At 48.7% G+C, this 19,431-nt stretch overlaps 1 protein-coding gene across 2 annotated transcripts in view; it reads left to right on the top strand.

The window, feature by feature from the left end:
• Positions 1-3,652: 3,652 nt before the first annotated feature.
• Positions 3,653-19,431, top strand: part of AXIN1 (axin 1) — a 58,463-nt gene continuing 42,684 nt past the window's right edge. For both annotated transcript variants that reach the window (XM_072942283.1, XM_072942282.1), the window contains exons 1-2: positions 3,653-3,904; positions 7,877-8,837. In XM_072942283.1, coding sequence (XP_072798384.1) covers positions 7,960-8,837 — 878 coding nt within the window. In that variant the 5' untranslated portion in view covers positions 3,653-3,904; positions 7,877-7,959. The remainder of the gene's footprint in view (positions 3,905-7,876; positions 8,838-19,431) is intronic.

Here is a 19,431-nt window from a genome sequence, read left to right as displayed (position 1 = left end):
CCTTGGTGTGATGTCTCCGCATCAGTTGTTGAGTGCAGGATGGGGTCGGGGTCATACCTGGCCCTCCCTGCTGACCTCAGAACCCATGGGAAAAGGACACTCAGGGACAAGAGAGGGAGCCCTGGGGGCCGAGTTTACGGCCAGGAAGGCAGCTGGCCATTGTGGCTGGGGCTGCATCTACATCTCAGAAGGAAAATCCACTTGCACTCTTCAGAATTGGATGAGCCAAGGCCTCCCTCCCCGAACCGGTCCTCACCTGCCTGCCCACCACCCACGGCCACCTCCCATACCTGTGCCGGGCCAGAGAGGCAGAAAATGTAGAGCCCAGATAGGGCTCAGCCTGAGGCTCCTATCTTCCTCCAGAAGTCCAAATCAGAAGAGTCCCTCTGTGTGTTCCCCTCCAAGAAACAGCATTCCGTCTCTGTAGCTCATCCTCCACACATGGTGCCATGGTGGACACTCCTCAACATACCTCCTTGGTGCATCTTGGAAGATTCCTATGGATCACTTCTTACAAGTGGTCTTCCCCAGCCAACTGGACAAATGTGTAAGGCTTCAGAGTCACTGTATTTTAAATATTCCTTTTATGTCTAAGTTGAAGAAAATGATTTCATTTGTGCTCTTGAGTTTTTTGTTTAGTTCCTGGAAAGCCTGAACAAGTGTCACCTGCAGTTTATCAGATCAAAGGCTTATGTGCAGTCTCTGCCCCTAGGGAGGGGTGTGTTTTAAAAGATCTCTGTATGAAAAGAGGGCTCTATCAAGGACTCCCCTGTTCACAAGTGAGGCTCCCATGGCTCTGTGTCTGCTCTCAGCTCTAGGGGGCTGATGTAGTCCCCCTGCCAGGTCACTCCTGTTCCAGGCAGGCCTGCAGCGATACCTTCCCCACCTTCCTCTCTTCAGAGCCTCCCCAAACTCCCACCTCTGGTCTCCCTGAAACTGTACCCTCCTCCAGTCTCCCTTGTGTGCTTGTAGCCACAACCCACTGAAGCAGGGCTGAAGCATTTCCTCCAGGCTTTCTGACTCTCTTCTTGTCCCCACAGGGTGAGGGCCCTGAGCAGCCAGAGGCTCGAGGGCCCTGTTCTGATCCCAGGGCCTGGGGACACCTGCCACCATGGGCCCGGAGGAGGATGGACATGGACACAACCCTGGGAGGCTGGCCTGGCCACATCAGCAGCTCTGCAGAACCAAGGCAAGCACCGAGGGCCCATGTTTGGAAGTGGGGAGGCAGCCTAAGGACCAATGTCTGGAAGAATCTGTTGTCTGTCCAACACACTCAGGACTCCTGCACCCCACAGATACTTGGCTGTGCCATGATGGCCACCCACTCTGTCTCTGAGGCTCTGAGGCTGAGCAGGGTAGGGGAGAGGCTGCAAAGGCATCTCCTGTACCCAGCACTGGGGACCCAGCTGGATGTGGGTGAGAGTTACACCTGCCACCAGGACCCTAGTAGATCCAGTTGGGTTCAGCAGTGCAGCTCCTCTAATGTGCTGTCCTCACCACAGTCCCCACTCCTGCCCAGCCTGCCTTGTGCATGGTGATGGCCCAAGAGGTGGCTTGAGCCATTGGTAGGCTAGGGATGCTTTCCAGGTGGCCCACATCCCTTACTGCTCCCCTTTCCTATGAAACCCTGGGTGGCGTAGGCTGTGCTGAGTCCTGGGAGGCTGAAGGCTGGGATGCCTCTGTACCACGCACCCCAGGCAGGTGACACCAGCAGGCAGCTAGGCAGGAGTTTGGCTGGTGGCTAGGGAGCCCTGAGTCTGGACTTATTCCTTTACTTGGGAGCTATAAAGGTTGAGGGTAGGCAGTGTCTAGCAAATGTGGTGGCTTTAGAGGTGACCTGGGGAGTTGGAGGGGCAGCATAATAGAAGCATGTAGATGGGCAAGTGACCAGATGTACCCAGGGAGGGTGGTATGGGTGAGACTCCAGAGAAGGGCCCTGAAGGCTGTAAGAGCACCAGAGAGCAGGCCAGGTGAGAGCTGCTGGGGAAAGTGTGAGATGGATGAGGGGTTGGGGAGCCCTGGGCCAGGATGCGGTGATCAGGTCCCTGTGTAGAACACTTCTCAGGGTGTCAGGCCTGATGTGGCTCTGCTAGAGGACAGGGTCCTGGGTGATCACAGGTTGCTGGCAGAAGCAATTCGTTAGGGTGCCCATATCCTTCCCTCTGAGAAGGGTGGGTGAGACGTGGGCAATAGGGGAGTTGGCTAAATGGGCTTACAGATCAGGTGAGGGTTGCCATGAAAACAGTCAGGGGGAGAAAGGTGGTGGTTGCAGGGGTTGGGACACCCAGAAGCCCTTGCTCTCAGGCTGGCCTGGGTGAGTGGGACCTGCCAGCGGTGGTGAGAAGTGAAGCCCTTGTCCAGACCCTGGATGATGCCTGGGAGAAATCAAGGCAGGCTGGCCCAGCTGGGGTGGGGCCTCAGCCAGTCCCATGCATAAATCTTTGGAGGTTGGGGCTCCTGCCCAAGTGACAACCAGCATTTATTGGATGCCTATGGTGTGCCCTGGCCCTGGCTGAGTCCCGACTGCCCCGGGACTCAAGGAGGGCAGGGCTCCAGCCCACCTCAGGGTTCTGGCTCGCTAGGGGGCACTGGCCTGGGGAAGGGGAACAAAGGGGCTGGATGTTACCAGGGGCTCAGCTCCTGGTCAGCCTGGCTCTACCCTCCAACCACCCAACTCTTGGATCTCTGCTTCCTTCAGTGCTGTGGGCAGTTGGTGGTCATCCTCCAGTGAGGGTCCTCTTGTCCCTGGAGCTCCGAGGGCGTGGCAGGCCTGCTGGGCGTGGGCGGTGCCTGCGTGAGCCAACCTCTGAAACACTGGGTCGGTGGACGCCTTGTGGGCGGCAGAAAAAGGCTGCGACTTGGCGTGCCCCCGCAGTGCCGCCTGGGGGCCGGCCGTCCGCTCGGGGCTACAAGCCAGGCCTCGCCAGTGGCTACGGACTTTCGGGAAACCTCGCGGACCACCCTGCCGGTCGCCACAGCCCCAGAGTCTCAGCGGTTTCCCGCGCCCCTCCCTGGGTCACCCTCTACAGAGCCTTGGCCCCGCCCACACCCAAGGCCCCGCCCCAATCGGAACTATTGATCACGCCCCCTCGTTTGGCCCTTCGTCACGCCTCCGGTCCGCCTTGACGTGTTTGGCCCCGCCTCCACGCTCAGGGCCCATCCCCTACTTCCAGGCTCCGCCCCCACATTTGAGGCCTCACTAGCTATGCTCTTTGCCCTTCTCTGCTCTCCGGCTCCGTCTCGAGCTCTCGGCCCCGCCTCCACGTTAGAGGCTCCGCCCACACGTTCTTCTCCCTGTTACCGCACTCGGGCTTCGTCTGGCGTTCCCGACACCGCCCCACAGCCAGGCCTCCCACAGCTCTCCCGGCCCCGCCCTCATGCTCTCGGGCCCACCCTCCCGGCTCCGCCTTGCGCTCCCCGCCCACCCACCGTTCCTTGTTCAACCCCACACTCCGGGCCCAGCCCCGCGCTCAGGGCCCCGCCCCACGCTCCAGGCCCCGCCCCACGCTCCAGGCCCCGCCCCCGCACTTCCGGGCGGCGCCGGCGGGGGCGCTCCGGCCTGGGCTTTGGCGCTCTGGGTTTCGACTCCCGGCTCGGGGAAGCGATCGCGGCCGCCGCTGCCGCCGCCGCCGCCGCCGCCGCCGCTGCCGGACCGGCCGGAGTCGGGCCGGAGCCGCGTCCCCGCGGAGCAGGCCGGTGAGAGTGGGCGGCCGGCCTCGGCGGCGCCCCTGCGGCCTGCCCCGCTCCCGCCTCCGCGCCGCCGCTGCGATGGGGGCCGCCCGGGGCCGCGCCCCCGCCCCGTCCCGCCCGCCGCGCCGCCGCTGAGCGCATGGGCTGCGCCGTGTTGCGCCGCTCCGGGAGCCGGGCCCGGGGCCCCGCCGCTGCCTCTGCCGCCGCCGCGCGGGTGAGTAGTGCGGCCGAGCGCGCATTCCTGAGGGGCGCGGGCCTTGCGGCGCCCATTGTAGGCCGCATAGGCCGGGCAGAGCGCGGGACCCGGAAGAGGGGCTCCGAGGGTGTGCGGGCCGGGAGTGCGTGAGGGGAGGCTGTGCGGGCTCCGAGGGTGTGCGGACCAGGAGTGCGTGAGGGGAGGCTGTGCGGACACCGAGGGTGTGCGGGCCAGGAGTGCGTGAAGGGAGGCTGTGCGGGCTCCTAGGGTGTGTGGGCCGGGAGTGTGTGAGGGGAGGTGGACAGGAGTGGCAGGCTATTCCGAGAGGGTGTGCAGACTGCGTGATGTGTGAGGAGGGTGTGGGGGTCCACGGTTGGGAGGGCAGGTGTGTGCAAAAAGGGATGCTATCAGGCGATGCAAAAGGCAAGGGCTTTTGACATTGGGGCCTGTGATTGGGAAAGAGTTCCAGGATTTTGTTCAAAAAGGAAAGGCACTTGTTCTAGATGAGCTGAAGGGAGTAAGGAAGACTGAGGATTCTGAGAAGGGGTGGGAGGTGATGCTGCTGGAAGAGGCTGGGGTCTGCAGCTGATTTGTTAGATTGAATGTTGCCAGGTGCGTGCTGGGGTCCTTGGGCCTGGGGCCTGTTTTGATGTGTGAGTGGGGTGCAAAGTAGCTGCTGGGGCCAGGCATTGTCTGGAGGGATCCTGTAGATAAGCAGGACAGTGGAGCGTCCCTTCCCCTCCCCCAACAAAAAGTAGAAATGAGTTTGAAATCCAAGGAAGGCACTCCCCACGAGACAGAGGTGCCTTAGGCTGGGTCCACGCTGTGGTTTGGCTTTCTTGAGTGGCTTTACTCTTTCATGTTGGTGCTTTGCCCCCAGAACTTTCTCTTTAGTGTGCATTTTAGATTCTACCTCTTCCCTTCATTTTGAAATTCAGACTCTCATGAAATCAGAGCTGTACAGTCAGGGCAGTGAAACATAGCTCAGCATTGAGGACAGTAGAGAAAAATACATCAATCCTCTGTGGATTTTTTCTTAGCCCATCTCTAAGATAATTTATAAAGAGTTATTGTGCATCTCAGCCCCTCCTTTTTGCTTGCACTTGGGTTTTCTGCTTCTTTGGAAAGAATCTCAGACGTACATGGACCAGCCCTGTTTTGGAGAACACAGTCTAAACCTGACCTCTCAACATAGCAGTATCTGGGTTTCAATTTTAAGAACGTCTACTGAGGGACAAGGATGGGAAACCATACAAAATACAATGTTTCTGTTTGATTTTCAGTAAGTGTTGGTGTTTCTTGGATTCCTAGTTTCAGAGAAACTAGACTTTTACGTTACATTAGTCACTGAGGATGTAGGTGGTGCAGGAATGGATTACGTGTAAAACAGTAGTCCCAACCCTTCAAGAGCTTAATTAACGGACGGAAGGAAAGATATGAGAGTCACACTCTATTATTTACAAACTCCACATAAATCAAAAGTTCAAAAGTGATATTTGAGTAAAATATATACATACACACCTATAACATTGAGCTGGCTGCCATGGTACCCAGTGGGTAGGCCTAGGCAGTGACTAAAGGAGATTTTTAAATGAGGTATCAGAGTTGTGGATTCCTTTTATGGAATCCTTTTACTGACCGCGGTTACAGGCTGTTGGCCAGATTCAGTGCTTGTGGGCATTTGACTTTAACCTGAATTGTTATAACTGCTTTATGTGCAGTATTTACAAGTGTGTACACTAAATACTTGGTGTACTTCTCTGTGGGAATCCAGAGATTTTGGTAATTGGAGCATGTTTCAATAACGACAGTAATTTGGAGAGATGTTCCTGTGCTTCCAGGGACACCAAAGGTCTTCTGTCAGTTGACAGCCAAAAATAGATGTTAACTATAAGAAGTGTTACTTCTGGGCTGTGAAAAAATAGTTTAAAGTGATTAGGGGAACTTGTTCACACATGAATTAAAAGTCTATTAAGACAGTGCCGAACTCTAAATGAAGGGCTAGATCTTAAATTTGCTGCTATTTCTATAGCACAATAGTTCAGCACCTGTGAAGAGCTAACATTTGGCGTCTATGACAAATGTTATTTTGCTTTATGCCAATGAATTAAATATTTATTTGGGCCCATTAGTTGTAAGACTTTGTGTTAAGTGCTGTGGGTCCTGCAGAAAATGTTTAAATCAGGCTGCTGCAAATAATTTACATAGAAGACACAAGTACTTTAAGAGGAAGGGGCAGTTACTTGTAATTAGCCTCCTGTTCAAACACAGTGAGTTGGTTTTTTCTCAAGACTAGAGCACTACAGAGTATCCCCAAGCATGAGGCTCAGGGGGCCAGGTGCAGGTCCTCTTTCCTAAGATGATGTCCGTGACAAGGGGACATGAGACATCCACGAGCTGGTGTGGAGCTGAGACACCAAAGGTTGTTGGCGGGACTCAAAGAAAGCGACTTCGCAGTTGAAGTAGTCTGTGAGCTGCAGGGTGTCACTGCCCATGGGCCTTGACCTTAAGAAACAGGCTGTTCCTGCTGATGCCGAGATTACAGCCTACCTAGTAGTTTTTATAAAAAGTCATTAGCTGCAGAACTGTCACTTGGGGCACATAATTGTGACCCATCCTCCGTCTCTGGATGCTTCTTACTTTTAGCCTTTGGCAACTGCTGGCAGGTAAAGCGTGTGCGATGTGAGAAAGCAGGTATGTAGGCCAGGGCCCGGAGTGCAGAGTGGTAACCAGGGAGACTGATTCTTTGTGTTTGTACCAGGTTTTAGGGTTTTATTTTGCTTCCTCTGGCCAGTTGAGTGCTCTAGGTATTTGGACCTGTCATGCATCTCTTCAGTTAACTTATAGCCAGACCACTGACATCAGATGGGCCGTGTTGCAAAGACCCCCTTGGCCAGGTTGGGAGGTGGAGCCTGAGCTTGTGGGCTCAGTGACAGGGAGGATGGAAGACTGTGGCAGAGTCCTGATCCGGGACAGTCTTCCCTCAGACAGGATAGGTTTTTCACAGCAGAAGCAAAACCCGGAGTTCCCTGACCTCTACGAGGGTGGGTAATTGGTTTTCAGATTACAGAGCTGAATCATATGAGCTGTATGCTTCCTTAGCTTATTGTATGTGGATTTCAGTTTTTCTCTACCTTCTCTGTTCCTCAGAGCACTCAACTGTTTGCTGTTTGCTATCAGAAGGACAGTTTCCTAAAAGCAAGGTTTTAAAAGTCATGTGCAGCTTTCTGATGGAAGCTTTTTTAAGGTTGTCCATCTGGGTGATAAGGCCTCAGTCCATGTGCATGTGAGTGATGTCCTTCGATCAACTCCGTTGAAAACGCTGAAAGTGACCATGATGAACTGCTCTTTTGGGCACGTGTTGAGAGTTAGAGGAACAACTTGCTGTGTGTTTGCACATGTTGGGAGGTACACTGAGTGTGAAGGGAGGGGGCAGGCAGAAGGCACAGTGGCTGTGGGCCTAGGAAGTGTGACGAGTAGACACGACCACCTGCCTCCTGGGGTCTGATGTACCTTCCTTTCTATCTGATCCTCAGATACATATCCTCATCTTAAGTCTGAGGGACTGGCTCTCACTCAAGTTCATACAACTAGGAGGACTAGAAGCACCTTTCTTTCCTCCAGTCCTCCTGCCATCCTGGAGCTTGCCAAGAAGGACTGGGCACTCAGCTCTGTAGCCAAGATGGGTAGTCCCCTGGCTGCTAGTCTCTCTTTGTTCTCACAGAATGACACTTGAGGGTAGTGGTGCTCTCTGTGTTCTGGGCATTCATTTCTTAGTGCCAGAGGCATTCCTATAGTTATAAAAGTTTCCAGAAATTGTTTTGGTATAATACAAACCTTGTGACAAAAGATTGGAAATTCAAACTGCATTTCTGGCTTTGAGTTCAAGCGGGAGGGCATCATTGCGAGTCTTGTCTTGAGAAAACCTCTGTGGTCGTGTTTCCGTGGACCCACCTTTCCTAATCCTTGTCCTCTTAATGGTTTCAACAGGACAGATTGATTCACTTTGGAGCTGTAAGTACTGATGTATTAGGGTGCAGCGCTCATTGTTCATTGACGCACAGAGTCCCAAAATGAATATCCAAGAGCAGGGTTTCCCCTTGGACCTCGGAGCAAGTTTCACCGAAGATGCCCCCCGACCCCCAGTGCCCGGTGAGGAGGGTGAACTGGTGTCCACAGACCCCAGGCCTGTCAGCCACAGCTTCTGCTCTGGGAAAGGTGCTGGGATTAAAGGTGAGACTTCAACAGCCACTCCCAGGCGCTCAGATCTGGACCTGGGGTACGAGCCCGAGGGCAGCGCGTCCCCCACCCCGCCATACTTGAAGTGGGCCGAGTCGCTGCACTCCTTGCTAGACGATCAAGACGGGATAAACCTGTTTAGGACTTTCCTGAAGCAGGAGGACTGCGCCGATCTGCTGGACTTCTGGTTTGCCTGCAGCGGCTTCAGGAAGCTGGAGCCCTGTGACTCAAATGAGGAAAAGAGGCTTAAGCTGGCCAAAGCCATCTACCGAAAGTACATCCTTGACAACAATGGCATTGTGTCCAGGCAAACCAAGCCAGCCACCAAGAGCTTCATAAAGGACTGCATCATGAAGCAGCAGATCGATCCTGCCATGTTCGACCAGGCCCAGACGGAAATCCAGTCCACCATGGAGGAGAATACCTACCCCTCATTCCTCAAGTCTGATATTTATTTGGAATACACAAGGACAGGCTCGGAGAGCCCAAAGCTCTGTAGTGACCAGAGCTCTGGGTCAGGGACCGGGAAGGGTGTCCCCGGATACCTGCCCACTTTGAATGAAGATGAGGAATGGAAGTGTGATCAGGACGTAGACGAAGACAGTGGCAGAGACCCTGCCCCTCCTGGCAGGCTCGCACAGAAGCTGCTCCTGGAGACAGCCGCCCCGAGGGCCTCTTCAAGTAGACGGTACAGCGAAGGCAGAGAATTCAGGTGAGTCAGACACGAGGCCTCCGTTTCTGTGCTCACTTCCAAGACCTGGAGAACTAGCCAGGGAAGGGTGGTGCTGAGGAGTGGTCTCGGCCTTCAGCCCCACAGTGGGTGAGTTGTGGTTTTAGTTTTTACTCACGATACCTTCACATTTTTCATTAGATATTTTTAGCATTTGTCTGTTGAGAATACTTTTATCAAGAACAGCCTAAGATATGACTCTGTAAGTCATTAGGAACATTCTTAGAAGTCATATGATGATTAAACTTTACCTTTTAGCAGTAAAATTTATGTCCTCCTGCACAGAAGATGGCTTTATCTGGTAGACTGAATCCTTTTGGTTTAATAAAGAGAGGAGGGGACACTGAAATGCCTTAGTACTTAGAGAATTCTGGATCATTGCTTTTTATAATCATCTTCTAAGATGCTTCCTAGAGGTTGGAAAGTGGTAATGAGGAGGCTGCTGTGCTCGGTAGGTTGTCTAAACACTTTGGGAACTTCCTGTGGCTGTGGTTGTAGCTCTAGGATTGGACCTTCGCCCCGGCCAAGGAAATGAGTTGTGCTGTTGTGTAGTCTGTTCCTAGCACCGGGGCCTCCTGAAGTTGTGACGACAGTCTTTGCACACGGGCAGTTTGGAGTGCAAATTTGAAGGCGTGGAGTGGTGTTATCAGTACTTTGCTACGACTTTGGGGACCTGTTTCTTTATTCTCTTTTCCCAGATTACTGGGGATTTATTTGGTCTTGAGTTGGAACCTGTTAGCAGGGGCCCTTTCATTTTCACTCGTTTCCCTATAGCTGGTCCCGGATACTCCTGCCTGTGAAACTTTGAAAGCCTGGAATTCGTGCGACCCTACTGATTTAATCAGTAGTTGGAAACACATCCCCAGGTGCTGGGGCTCTTCTGTGGAGTTGGTAAAACTCAGTCATTTCTTTAAGCTTACTGTGGCAGAGAAATTGGCTACTTGCTAACAAACAGGATTAAACATTTTTAAGGTTTAAACGAATGTGCTATAAAATTATCCCGTTACTCATCCTGTTAAGTTAGGCTAGTAACTGATGTAGCTTTAAAAACTTAACCTGAGGGGGGAAGGTATAGCTCATGTGGTAGAACACATGCTTGGCATGCGAGAAGTCCTGAGTTCAATCCCCAGTACCTCCATTAAATAATTAAATGAGTGAACTTAATTACCACCCCCTAAAAAAAATTTAACCTGAAAGTTTTTATATTTGATTAGAACAGTTTTCAAATGGGATAAAATTTGAGGCCTGAGCTGCAGGGGGAAAAAATTGAGCTCAATTCTGATTTCTAGTTTTAAAAATTCCTACATGCCACCCCTTTCTCCAGCCAGCCAGTCTGCACACTTTTCAGTCCTTGCTCAGGGTCAGTTGTAGCAGCATCTTTGCTTTTTCTCTCTTTGGTTTGCTCTATTTGCAGTAAGTAACCTTTACTATTGAATTGATAGACTGTGTTGGATTTGCCTGTTTAATAACATTCAGCTGTAAGGAACGTGGCACATTTTGGTTTCAAGTTGCCTGTTGCAGAACAGCTGGTGGCTGCGGAGGCCTGGAGTTCAGGAGTCCTGTCTGCGATGGAACCCTGTTCCACTGGGGGTTGCCTGTGGTGGCTTTGTGGGTGGAAGACCTCTGGTGTCAGGGTCATTGTTTATTAGTACTAACAGGATATGGAGCCCAGCACATTCTACATGCCCTGGAGGGGTGGGCAGTTAGGATGCACTAAGTTGAAAGTCACCGAGAACCCATCCCACCCCAGTTTAAACAATGAAGGGGACTGGTTGGCTCAGATAAGTGAAAAGTCCAGAGGCAGGCCCAGCTTCAGGTGTGGTTTGGTCCAGACTTCAGCCATTTTTCTTTTAAGACTTGATTTTTCAGAGCAGTTTCAGGTTACCAGTAAAACTGAGAGGAAGGTACAGAGGTTTCCCGTATACTCCTGCCCCCACAAATGCATGGCCTCCCCCGTTATCAACCTCCCGCACCAGACTGGTCATTTGTTACCGTCAGTGAACCTGCATCGTAATCACCCGAAGTCCCTAGTTTGCATCAGGGTCACTCAGTGTTATACGTTCTGTGGGTTTGACAAATATGTAATGACATACTTCTGTCAGTATGGTATCATACAGGGTAGTTTCACTGCTTTAGAAATGCTCTGTGCTCACCTGTTTATTCTTTTCCAGCCCCCAAACCCCAGCAACTGCTGATCTTTTCAGTCTCCATAGTTCTGCCTTTTCCAGAATGTCATATAGTTGAAACCGTACAGTCTGTAGCCTGTTCACATTGCTTCTTTCACTGAGTAATGTGCTTTTAGGTTTCCTCAGTGTCTTTTCATGGCTTGGTAGCTCATTTCTTTTTCGCACTGAATAATATTCCTCTGTACAGATGTACCACAGTTTACTTATCCATTCACCTACTGAAGGACATCCTGATGATTTTCAGTTTTTGGCAGTTATGAATAAAGCCACAGTAAACATCTGTGTTCAGGCTTTTGTGTGGAGATGAGTTTTTGTCTCCTTGGGTAGATAACAGGGAGCACAGTTGCTGGATTGTATGATGAGATTGTGTTTACTTTTGTAAGAAACAGCCCCTTTTCTGAATGCTTTGCCTCTGCCTTCCTGTGGCCAGCGTTGCTCTCAGGTTGGCTCCCTTGTGTTGGAGGGTGGCTACCACAGTGACCTTAGGCTCTGGGCTCCCTTGGTTTGTAAACAAAGGCTTCCCATTGAAGGAAGTTCCTCCAGTTTGCCGTGACTGGCCAGTAATGCTGTGTGCCACTGTGTCCTGCCCACTCCAGCATCGTCATTGTGTGAGAGCTGAGACTCTGCTGCTAGGCTTACACTGGGCAGGGCCACCCCAGAAGAAAAGCAGGGTGCCCAACTCAGACAGCATCACTACTCCCCAGCAGGGGAGAGTGGTCTTTGATGGAAGGTTGGGGTTGATGGAGAGGGAGAAGGGGCGTGGGCACTGAGTAGGCACCTAGCACCCACTGCTGAGAGGGGGCGCGGACTGTGCATCTCACTGTTAGGGGATGCGTTTCCTATCAACAGCAGGTGCCTGTCTCAGCAATGATTCTGCATGGAGTGGGAGTGTGTCAGGAGGGCCATATATCTACACTAGGACAACTCCAAGGGACTCTGGAACTGAGAGCTTCCGTGTCCCATGGGCTCTCTGCTGTGAGGCTGCTCCGATTGTGTCGGGGCTGTTGCTCAGGCTTCCTGCTCCCCAGCGGGAAGCCAGAGTGTCAGTCCTTGTCTGCCTCATGTGTGCACACATGGCTGTTTTCCATATAATTGCTTGAAAAAACTTAAATGAGTCTGTACTTGGATCTTGATCAGAACAGAAACAGTGTTGCCCCTGGCTTTTTCTGCATTGATTCTACTCACCTGGGGTCATTTTGAGCCCCTGAGCTGGCGGGGGTGTCACAAAATTCCTCGCTGCTCTCATGTTCTCTGTGTGGAAGACTTTCCTGGTCTTTATTGCCCGTTGTCAGTGGAACTTTGAACATAGCTTTGGTTGGTTCATACCCACCATTTAACTTTGTTGTGAATTGGCAGAGGGCCTCTGATGATACCGAGGTGTTTTGGCTCTTGATATACTTAATGGTTTGGTCCAGGGTCTAAGACATGAGCTGCCAGGCTCTGGTTTTACTCCCCATCAAAAGCTTGGTTGGGCTAGGCCTGCCAAGTGCCATGCTGGGCCTGGTTGGTCAGGGCTGAAGTCAGGCCATCAGCTTCAGCCCTTCAACCAGCTGCACTCAGCGTTCACTGCTTGTTTTCATGTCTAACAGCAGCAATTGCTTTCCTTGTCCCTTTACTACCTTCTTTACTGGCTGAGAAGTTCCCCAAGGACAGGGTCTCACCTGGCATTTCCTTTCATCTTCCTGGTGGGCCAGCCCAGTGAGTCGCTCTCAGTTCAGGGCTGGTTATCATGGCCATGGCCAGAGTGGACTGCAGCTACTGTTCACAGCAGTAGGAACCCAGTGACTTATGGGTCCTGTGAAGAGTGGGTGACCAGCCTGTGCTCTCCAGACTGAGGAGCTATCTGGCCTGTTTGTTGGTTTATTGATTGTGTTTCTGGTAATGGCTTAAAAGGTCAAGAGAAGAAATGTAAAAAGAGGAAGCACGTAAAATGTGTACAGTTACATACAGAAGGCAGAAAAGTGAGATGGATTTGGGTTTTCTGATCAGAGTTTCAGTGAAGAGGGGTGGGGTTGGAGCCGTAACTTGGGCACCCAGCTGGGGAGGCGCTCTGACGTCAGTAGGGTGGAGTGCATATGCGGTAACACAGGTGGTGGGTGTCTCAGGACACTGGTTTTGTTAATGGTGAGCCCGTTTGATTTGACCGCCAGCAAATTCTCTTCATTGTTAAATTTTTAGGTCTTTTGTGATAGAAGGTAGCTCCTTTTTAAAGTGTGGCTCTCCCTGTAGCCTTCCCCCTCTTTTTTCTACTGCTGTGCTTGTAGTTACTGTAAGTGTGGGGCACGAAGCTTAGGGAGAGAGCATGGCCCTGCTGCCATCCCCTTGTCACCTTCCAGATGTGTGACTTGTCCAACTAGGTGAATTCCTTTAACAGAACAGATGATCCCAAAGTAGGTGACTGGAGATGTTTTAAGACAAGCCTTTAGTGTGCAGCTGTGGAGTTCTCAAGACCAGGGTTTACAGATCTTTTCACTCACCTTGCTGGCTGGACGAGGAGAACGTTAAGTTTGGTAGTTTAACTTAAGGGCCCCTCGCTTGATGACTTTTCCACTAGGCTGTGTCTGGTGGGGTCAGCCTTCTCCAAGTTGTGGGACTGGGAAAGCTGCTACTACACCTCTTCTGTAAAATGGGGAGGATGAAGGAAGGACCTGCCAGGGGAGATTGTCATGGAGGTTCCATGCAATAACTTAACCTGCAGGTGGCTCGACTGGGTCAGTGCCTGCCCACAGCAGGTGCTCGGTGAGTTAAAGCTCCTCCTGTGCTGGTTCTCCGTTTACTGATCTGCTACGTGTTGGTGACATTCACATCTGGGTTACGAATGATTTTAAAGTGGTGAATGACATATTCAGATGGGAATAATCAAATTTCCTTAAAGCAAGGCATTTTAATTCCCCACCCCAAATGTGTTCCTCTTAATAATCTTCCTTACCTCCAGAAGTGGCACCACCATCTGCTAGGTCAACAAACCACCTGATACCACCTTCACATGTGTGTCAAATCCCTCTGCCTTGCACTGTCTGGACTCTGGCTCTCACTACCTCCTTCTGGACCACCCCAGTACCTTCTGGCTGAGTCTCTGCCTCAGTCTCTTTTTCCTACAGCGCCTAAAGGGATCTTTTCTAAATGCAAGTCTGATCACGTTGTTCCTTCTCCCAGCAACATCAGGATTCCCCACTGCGCCCAGTATCAGCCCCAGGCTCCTGTGACACAGTTGTGTCTGTGGTGGACCCTGTCGCAGTACCAGCACACTGTGTGCATTTTATATCCCTGTTGGTGAGGGGAGGCTGGCTGTTAAACTAGTTACAGGAGAGTCTAAAAATATTTTTTCTCTACTTTAGTCCTATAAAACTGTAGTCTTTGATGGCAGGTTTCAACAAAGTCCAGGAAAGTGTAGTTAGCCATCAGACTGAAGAATTCTGGAGGCCCTTTGTCTGGGCCTCCGTGTCAGTGGGTTTATGAAAGGGAAGCACTTGCAGAGACCAAGGCCCTCTGCGTGGCCCACGATGCCCGTGGCTCTGCTGTGCAGCACCTGTTTCAGGAGCCTGGGGCTGGTGTGTGGGGTGTGGCAGGCCAGGCCAGCGTGCTTGTTCGCTGTGCAATTCTTGAAATTGAGCCACACCTGTCGATCAGTTGTCTGGTGATCAGCCCATTCTCAGGATTGTGCACCAGTTAGTGAATTTGTGAGATGTGAATTTGATTCATTCCCACCAGCTGTGTTAATTATTCCTAGAATCCTGACTTCATTTATACCAATTTTCAATTTTAGAAATCTGGAATTTGGCTGAATAGCAGTAGTTCAGTTAAGAAGGGACAGCAGTCTAATAATTCTTTCTTCAGTCCAGCTTGAGGCTGAATACTTGTGTGTGGAAGAAAATCAGCATTGCTTTATTTTTCCCCTATGTCACATCAATACACATGCACGTTTTTGTGAGCCACTCAGGGTCCTCTCAGAGCCCATTAATTCCAGAAAGTGTTTTATCTGAGGAAACAACTTCGTAAATCTCTTCAGCCCCTTCCTGGGACTGAGGCTGGCCATCTGACTTTGTTAAAATAAACAGCCTCCACATCGCATCAGCATCTTCAAAGAGCCCATAAAGAGGCCATGCTTAGGGTCTTATGTTGATGAATGGATTCATCTCCCACCCCTCCAAGCTTCTTTTGCAATGGACTCCTGTTTGCTGGGTGGATTACAGCCTTGTCCCATGAGCCTTCTCTGAACCGTTGAAACTTTTTGTAGCAACTGGACTTAGTTCTTTTGTTTGGACCAAATTCCTCCAGTTTCTTGTTTTCTTCTTTTTCTTCATCCTTATTCTTTTTTTTAATTTTATTTTTTTTTGAAGTGTAGTTGATTTACAGTGTTAGTTTCAGGTGTACAGTAAAACAATTCAGTTATATACATACATATATGTATATATTTCCATTATATATGTACACATACATACAAATATTAAAAAAGTAAATGTTTTTTCATTATATTTGATTATAAGAAATTGAATATAATTCCTTGTGCCATGCAGTAGGACCCTGTTGTTTATCTGTTTTGTATATAGTAGTTTGTATTTGCTAACTCCAAACTTCTAATTTTCCCACCCTTTCTCCTTTGGTAACCACAGTTTGTTTTCTGTGTCTGTGAGTCTATTTTTGGTTTGTAAATAAAATTTGTAATTTTTTTTTTTTAGAGTCCACATATAAGCGATATATATTTGGCTTTCTTTGCCTGACTTATTTCACTTAATATGATAATTTGTAGCTCCATCCATGTTGCTGTATATTGCATTATTTCATTCTTTTTTATGGTTGCAGACTCCTCCAGTTTTGATAGACAGAGGTGAGCCCTGCATGGTATGGCCAGGTGGGCTTCATCCTCAGGCCCCCAGCAGCAGGGGGCTCCTATTCCCTTATCCTCTGCTTAGCTAGCTTTGTGCTCTTTGAATTATTTAAATACTTTTATCTGGTATTGACCATCTCTGGATCACTATCTTTAGTCTATAGGGCCTATCAGTTTGTCTTGAACAGACATTTGAAACTGATCATGTAGAATGTTGCTTGCTGTATTGCTTGTAATAGCTACCATTTAGAATAACTTGAATGTCTAATAGTAGAATTGACTGCACAGGAGTTTTTTTCTGTATGGTTAGAGAACACAGGCTTTTTATTTTCTTCTTTTTGTTTTTCTACATTTTCCAAATTCCTATAAAACATATTTCTTTGTAATTAGAAAGTGTATTATTAATATATACAAAAATGTATCACAAGAAGGTCTGAATTATATGCAACTTTTCAAAAGCATATTTTTTCTTTTAAAAGGATGTATAGGTGCCTGGCTAGCTCAGTCAGTAGAGCATGAGACTCTTAAAAGGATGCATAAAAATGTTTCCTTTTAGTGTGATCTTCGTCCTCTTAATGTTTGCACTACTATACTAGTATTTGAAACTAATTTTAAGTTTTATTAAAAAAACCCATGGAGACAAGGAAAAATTCAAATACTGCTAAAACGCTGATAAGTAAATTTAGCAGTCTCACCACCCCTTGGCTTTCCCAGGTTGGCCACTTCCAACTGTGTCTTACCCTAGTGTATTAGTAAGCTCAGGCTGCCGCACAGAGTACCACGGACTTGGGGGCTTAAATAGCAGATATTTATTTCTCACAGTTCTATAGGCACCGGCAAGGTAGGTTTCATTCCATTCTTCTCATGGTTTGCAGACAGCCACCATTTCCTTGTGTTCACATGGCCTTTTCTCAGTGTGTGCCTGTAGAGACACATTTCCCTGGTAGCTCTTCTGATAGGGACAATGATCCAGTCAGATCAGGGCCCCACTTTTATGACTTCATTTAACCATTGTGACTTCATTAGAGGCCCACTCCATCTCCAAATATAGACACAGTGATGGGTGGGTCAGAACCTCAACCATAATGGGTTTTGGGGGAGTGTGGACTCTCAATCCGTCATTACCTACCTTTCTGAGTAATGTGCTTTTTGAGTTGTCTGCTTTTAGGCAGTCTCTATTGGCACTCTCCTTTCTCCCACCACCTGTCCTGATTATTAACATATCTTGGGTGTGGTTTATATCCATATTTGGTATTTTCATTGCTGAGCCAAAGTTTAGGCAAGCATTTTTTCTTTCTTGTACCTTTTTTTTTGTACATTTTTCTTTCTTGTACCTTTGTTTTTAAGTTATAGTTGTTGCATTTTAAAAATTTGATTAGAATCTTGACTTTCTGACATAAATCTTGCCTTATGCTGCATCGGCTTAAAACATACCTGTTTAAATACTTCTCCACTATAAAACCTGTCAGATAAACTCTTTTTTTCCCAAGAGACTTGTCTCCTAAAACCTTCCCTGTTTTCACTCCACTTGAGATGATTGCTCTTCAGCATGCTGTGTGTCTGCTGTGATGTGCTCATGCCAGAGTACTTGAAGAAGAGGTTGGTTGGATTTAGAGTTTAGATTGGGCAGCACCTCCCTCAGAAATGTAAAGGATTTGCACCATCATCTTCTGTCTTCTAGAATTATACTGGAAAGGCCTGACATCATTCTGTTTGTGTTCCCGTGGAGGTAACTTTTCCCCCCTCTCTGAATGTTTCTCAGATGTTTTCTTTATCTTCAGTGCTATTTCATAGTTCTGTGTGTTACTCTGGGGCTTTTTTCTTTCATTGTGTTGAAGAAACTTGTCCTTCAGTTCTGGGAATTTAAAAAATGTTATCTCTGGTAATTTCCTATTTTCCACTTTCACTTCTTATTTTGGAGTCCCTGTTATTTAGATGTTGGACCATTTGGAATGATCTTTTAAATTGTAAGCCTCTTTTTCTTCTATTTTCTGTTTCTTTTTGTTGTGCTTTCGGATCTTTCTACTAAATTTTTCCTGCTATTTTCTGAATATATACTCTTAAAAAATCATCCTTTCTTTTTTTGGCTCATGGATCAACATTTAAAAATCCTTCTGAGGAGAGAGGGTATAGCTCAGCAGAAGAGTGTATGCTTAGCATGCACGAAGGACCTGGGTTCAATCCCCAGTATCTCCATTAAAAATTTTTAAAAATAAATAAATAAACCTAACTCCTCCCCTCTCCCCCAAAAAAGAACATTAAAAAAAAAACTTAATGGTGTTGACCTAAAACAATGTAACAGTCAGTTATTTTACCAGCAAAGTGGACTTATTGCAGAGAACTGCAATTTGGGACATGTCATCTATGGCAAGCCACAGGCAAGTCCACAGAACAAAGGAGAGGAGACTCTCTTATAGAGGAGAAGGGACAGTTGGGAGGGGCTGTTATAAACAAAGAGCCCATTGGAGGAAACAGAGTTCAGAGTATAGTGACTTTTCACTGACTGAGTTGTGACAGTCTCTCATTGGCTGGGCTGTTCCTTGGGCAAAGAGAAAATCTTTCTTCTTCTTGCTGGTAGTGAAGTAGTAACCTTCTTCATGTTGGAGATGCAAAGATATGTCTCTTCATGTTGGGGCTGCAGGTGATGATGTTAGGGTGCCAGAGCTCCCTCTTCTGTCTCCCAACTCCATTTTAAATGAGGTTTCTGTATTAACTTTCACATTAGCATCATGCCTCCTACCCGCTCCTCTGTAGGGAGGCAAGGTGGGTTATTGCCAAGAAATCCTGCATATATGTGGGAGAAAGACTGTTCTTTTTTTCTATAACTATAGGGCTAGGCTTGGAAGTAAGTTTGGAAAGCTTATTTTAAATAGAAAAGCAAGAGAAGAATTCTTTGGGAATAATTCAGTGAAGGAAAAGGAGATGTGAGCACTACTGCTATTTAGGGAAGATCTAATGTGATGACCATAAAATATATAATTTATAGGTGGTAACATTGTGGAAGGATTCCTGGGATCCTTTACCACCCTTGAGATCCCTCAGTGAGTAAAAATTGTATGCATATGTGTAACTTCTCAGGAGCACGTTTGTTCTGTGTCAGGCGTAGCTGAAGGGTTGGTGTTTTGGGGAAGATATGGGTGCTGTATCTCACTCTTGTGTAACTCTTGGTTTTCTTATTGAATCTTCTTGAGAACTGTTTGGTCATCTTAGGACAATTGATCCCTATCCTGGCAGTGGACTTGTGAAACTGAATAAAGGAAACCTCATTTACATTGGAATCTGGAAGCCAGAAGGGGAGCTCCCGTGCCCTACCACTCCATTCAGTCACATACCTGACAGGAAGAGAGGTATCTCTCATCCCAGCAGGAAGGTGTCTACCACCCTTGCAGGAGGAAGGAAAATTTCTTCTTGCCTTGAACCAGCTCCAAGCCCCGCCAGTGGGAACCCTGGCAACTCAGCCAGTGGGAGGCCATCACTACCCTGAACCCTGGCTTCTCTTTCAGGGGACTTTGGTTCAAAGCACCCATCCTAGCTTCCTTCTTTTCTCTATAAAGTAATGCTC

The sequence above is a fragment of the Vicugna pacos genome, chromosome 18 (genome assembly GCF_048564905.1).
Source record: "Vicugna pacos chromosome 18, VicPac4, whole genome shotgun sequence".
Taxonomy (NCBI): Eukaryota; Metazoa; Chordata; class Mammalia; order Artiodactyla; family Camelidae; genus Vicugna; species Vicugna pacos.
This window is presented reverse-complemented; position numbering and strand designations above follow the sequence as displayed.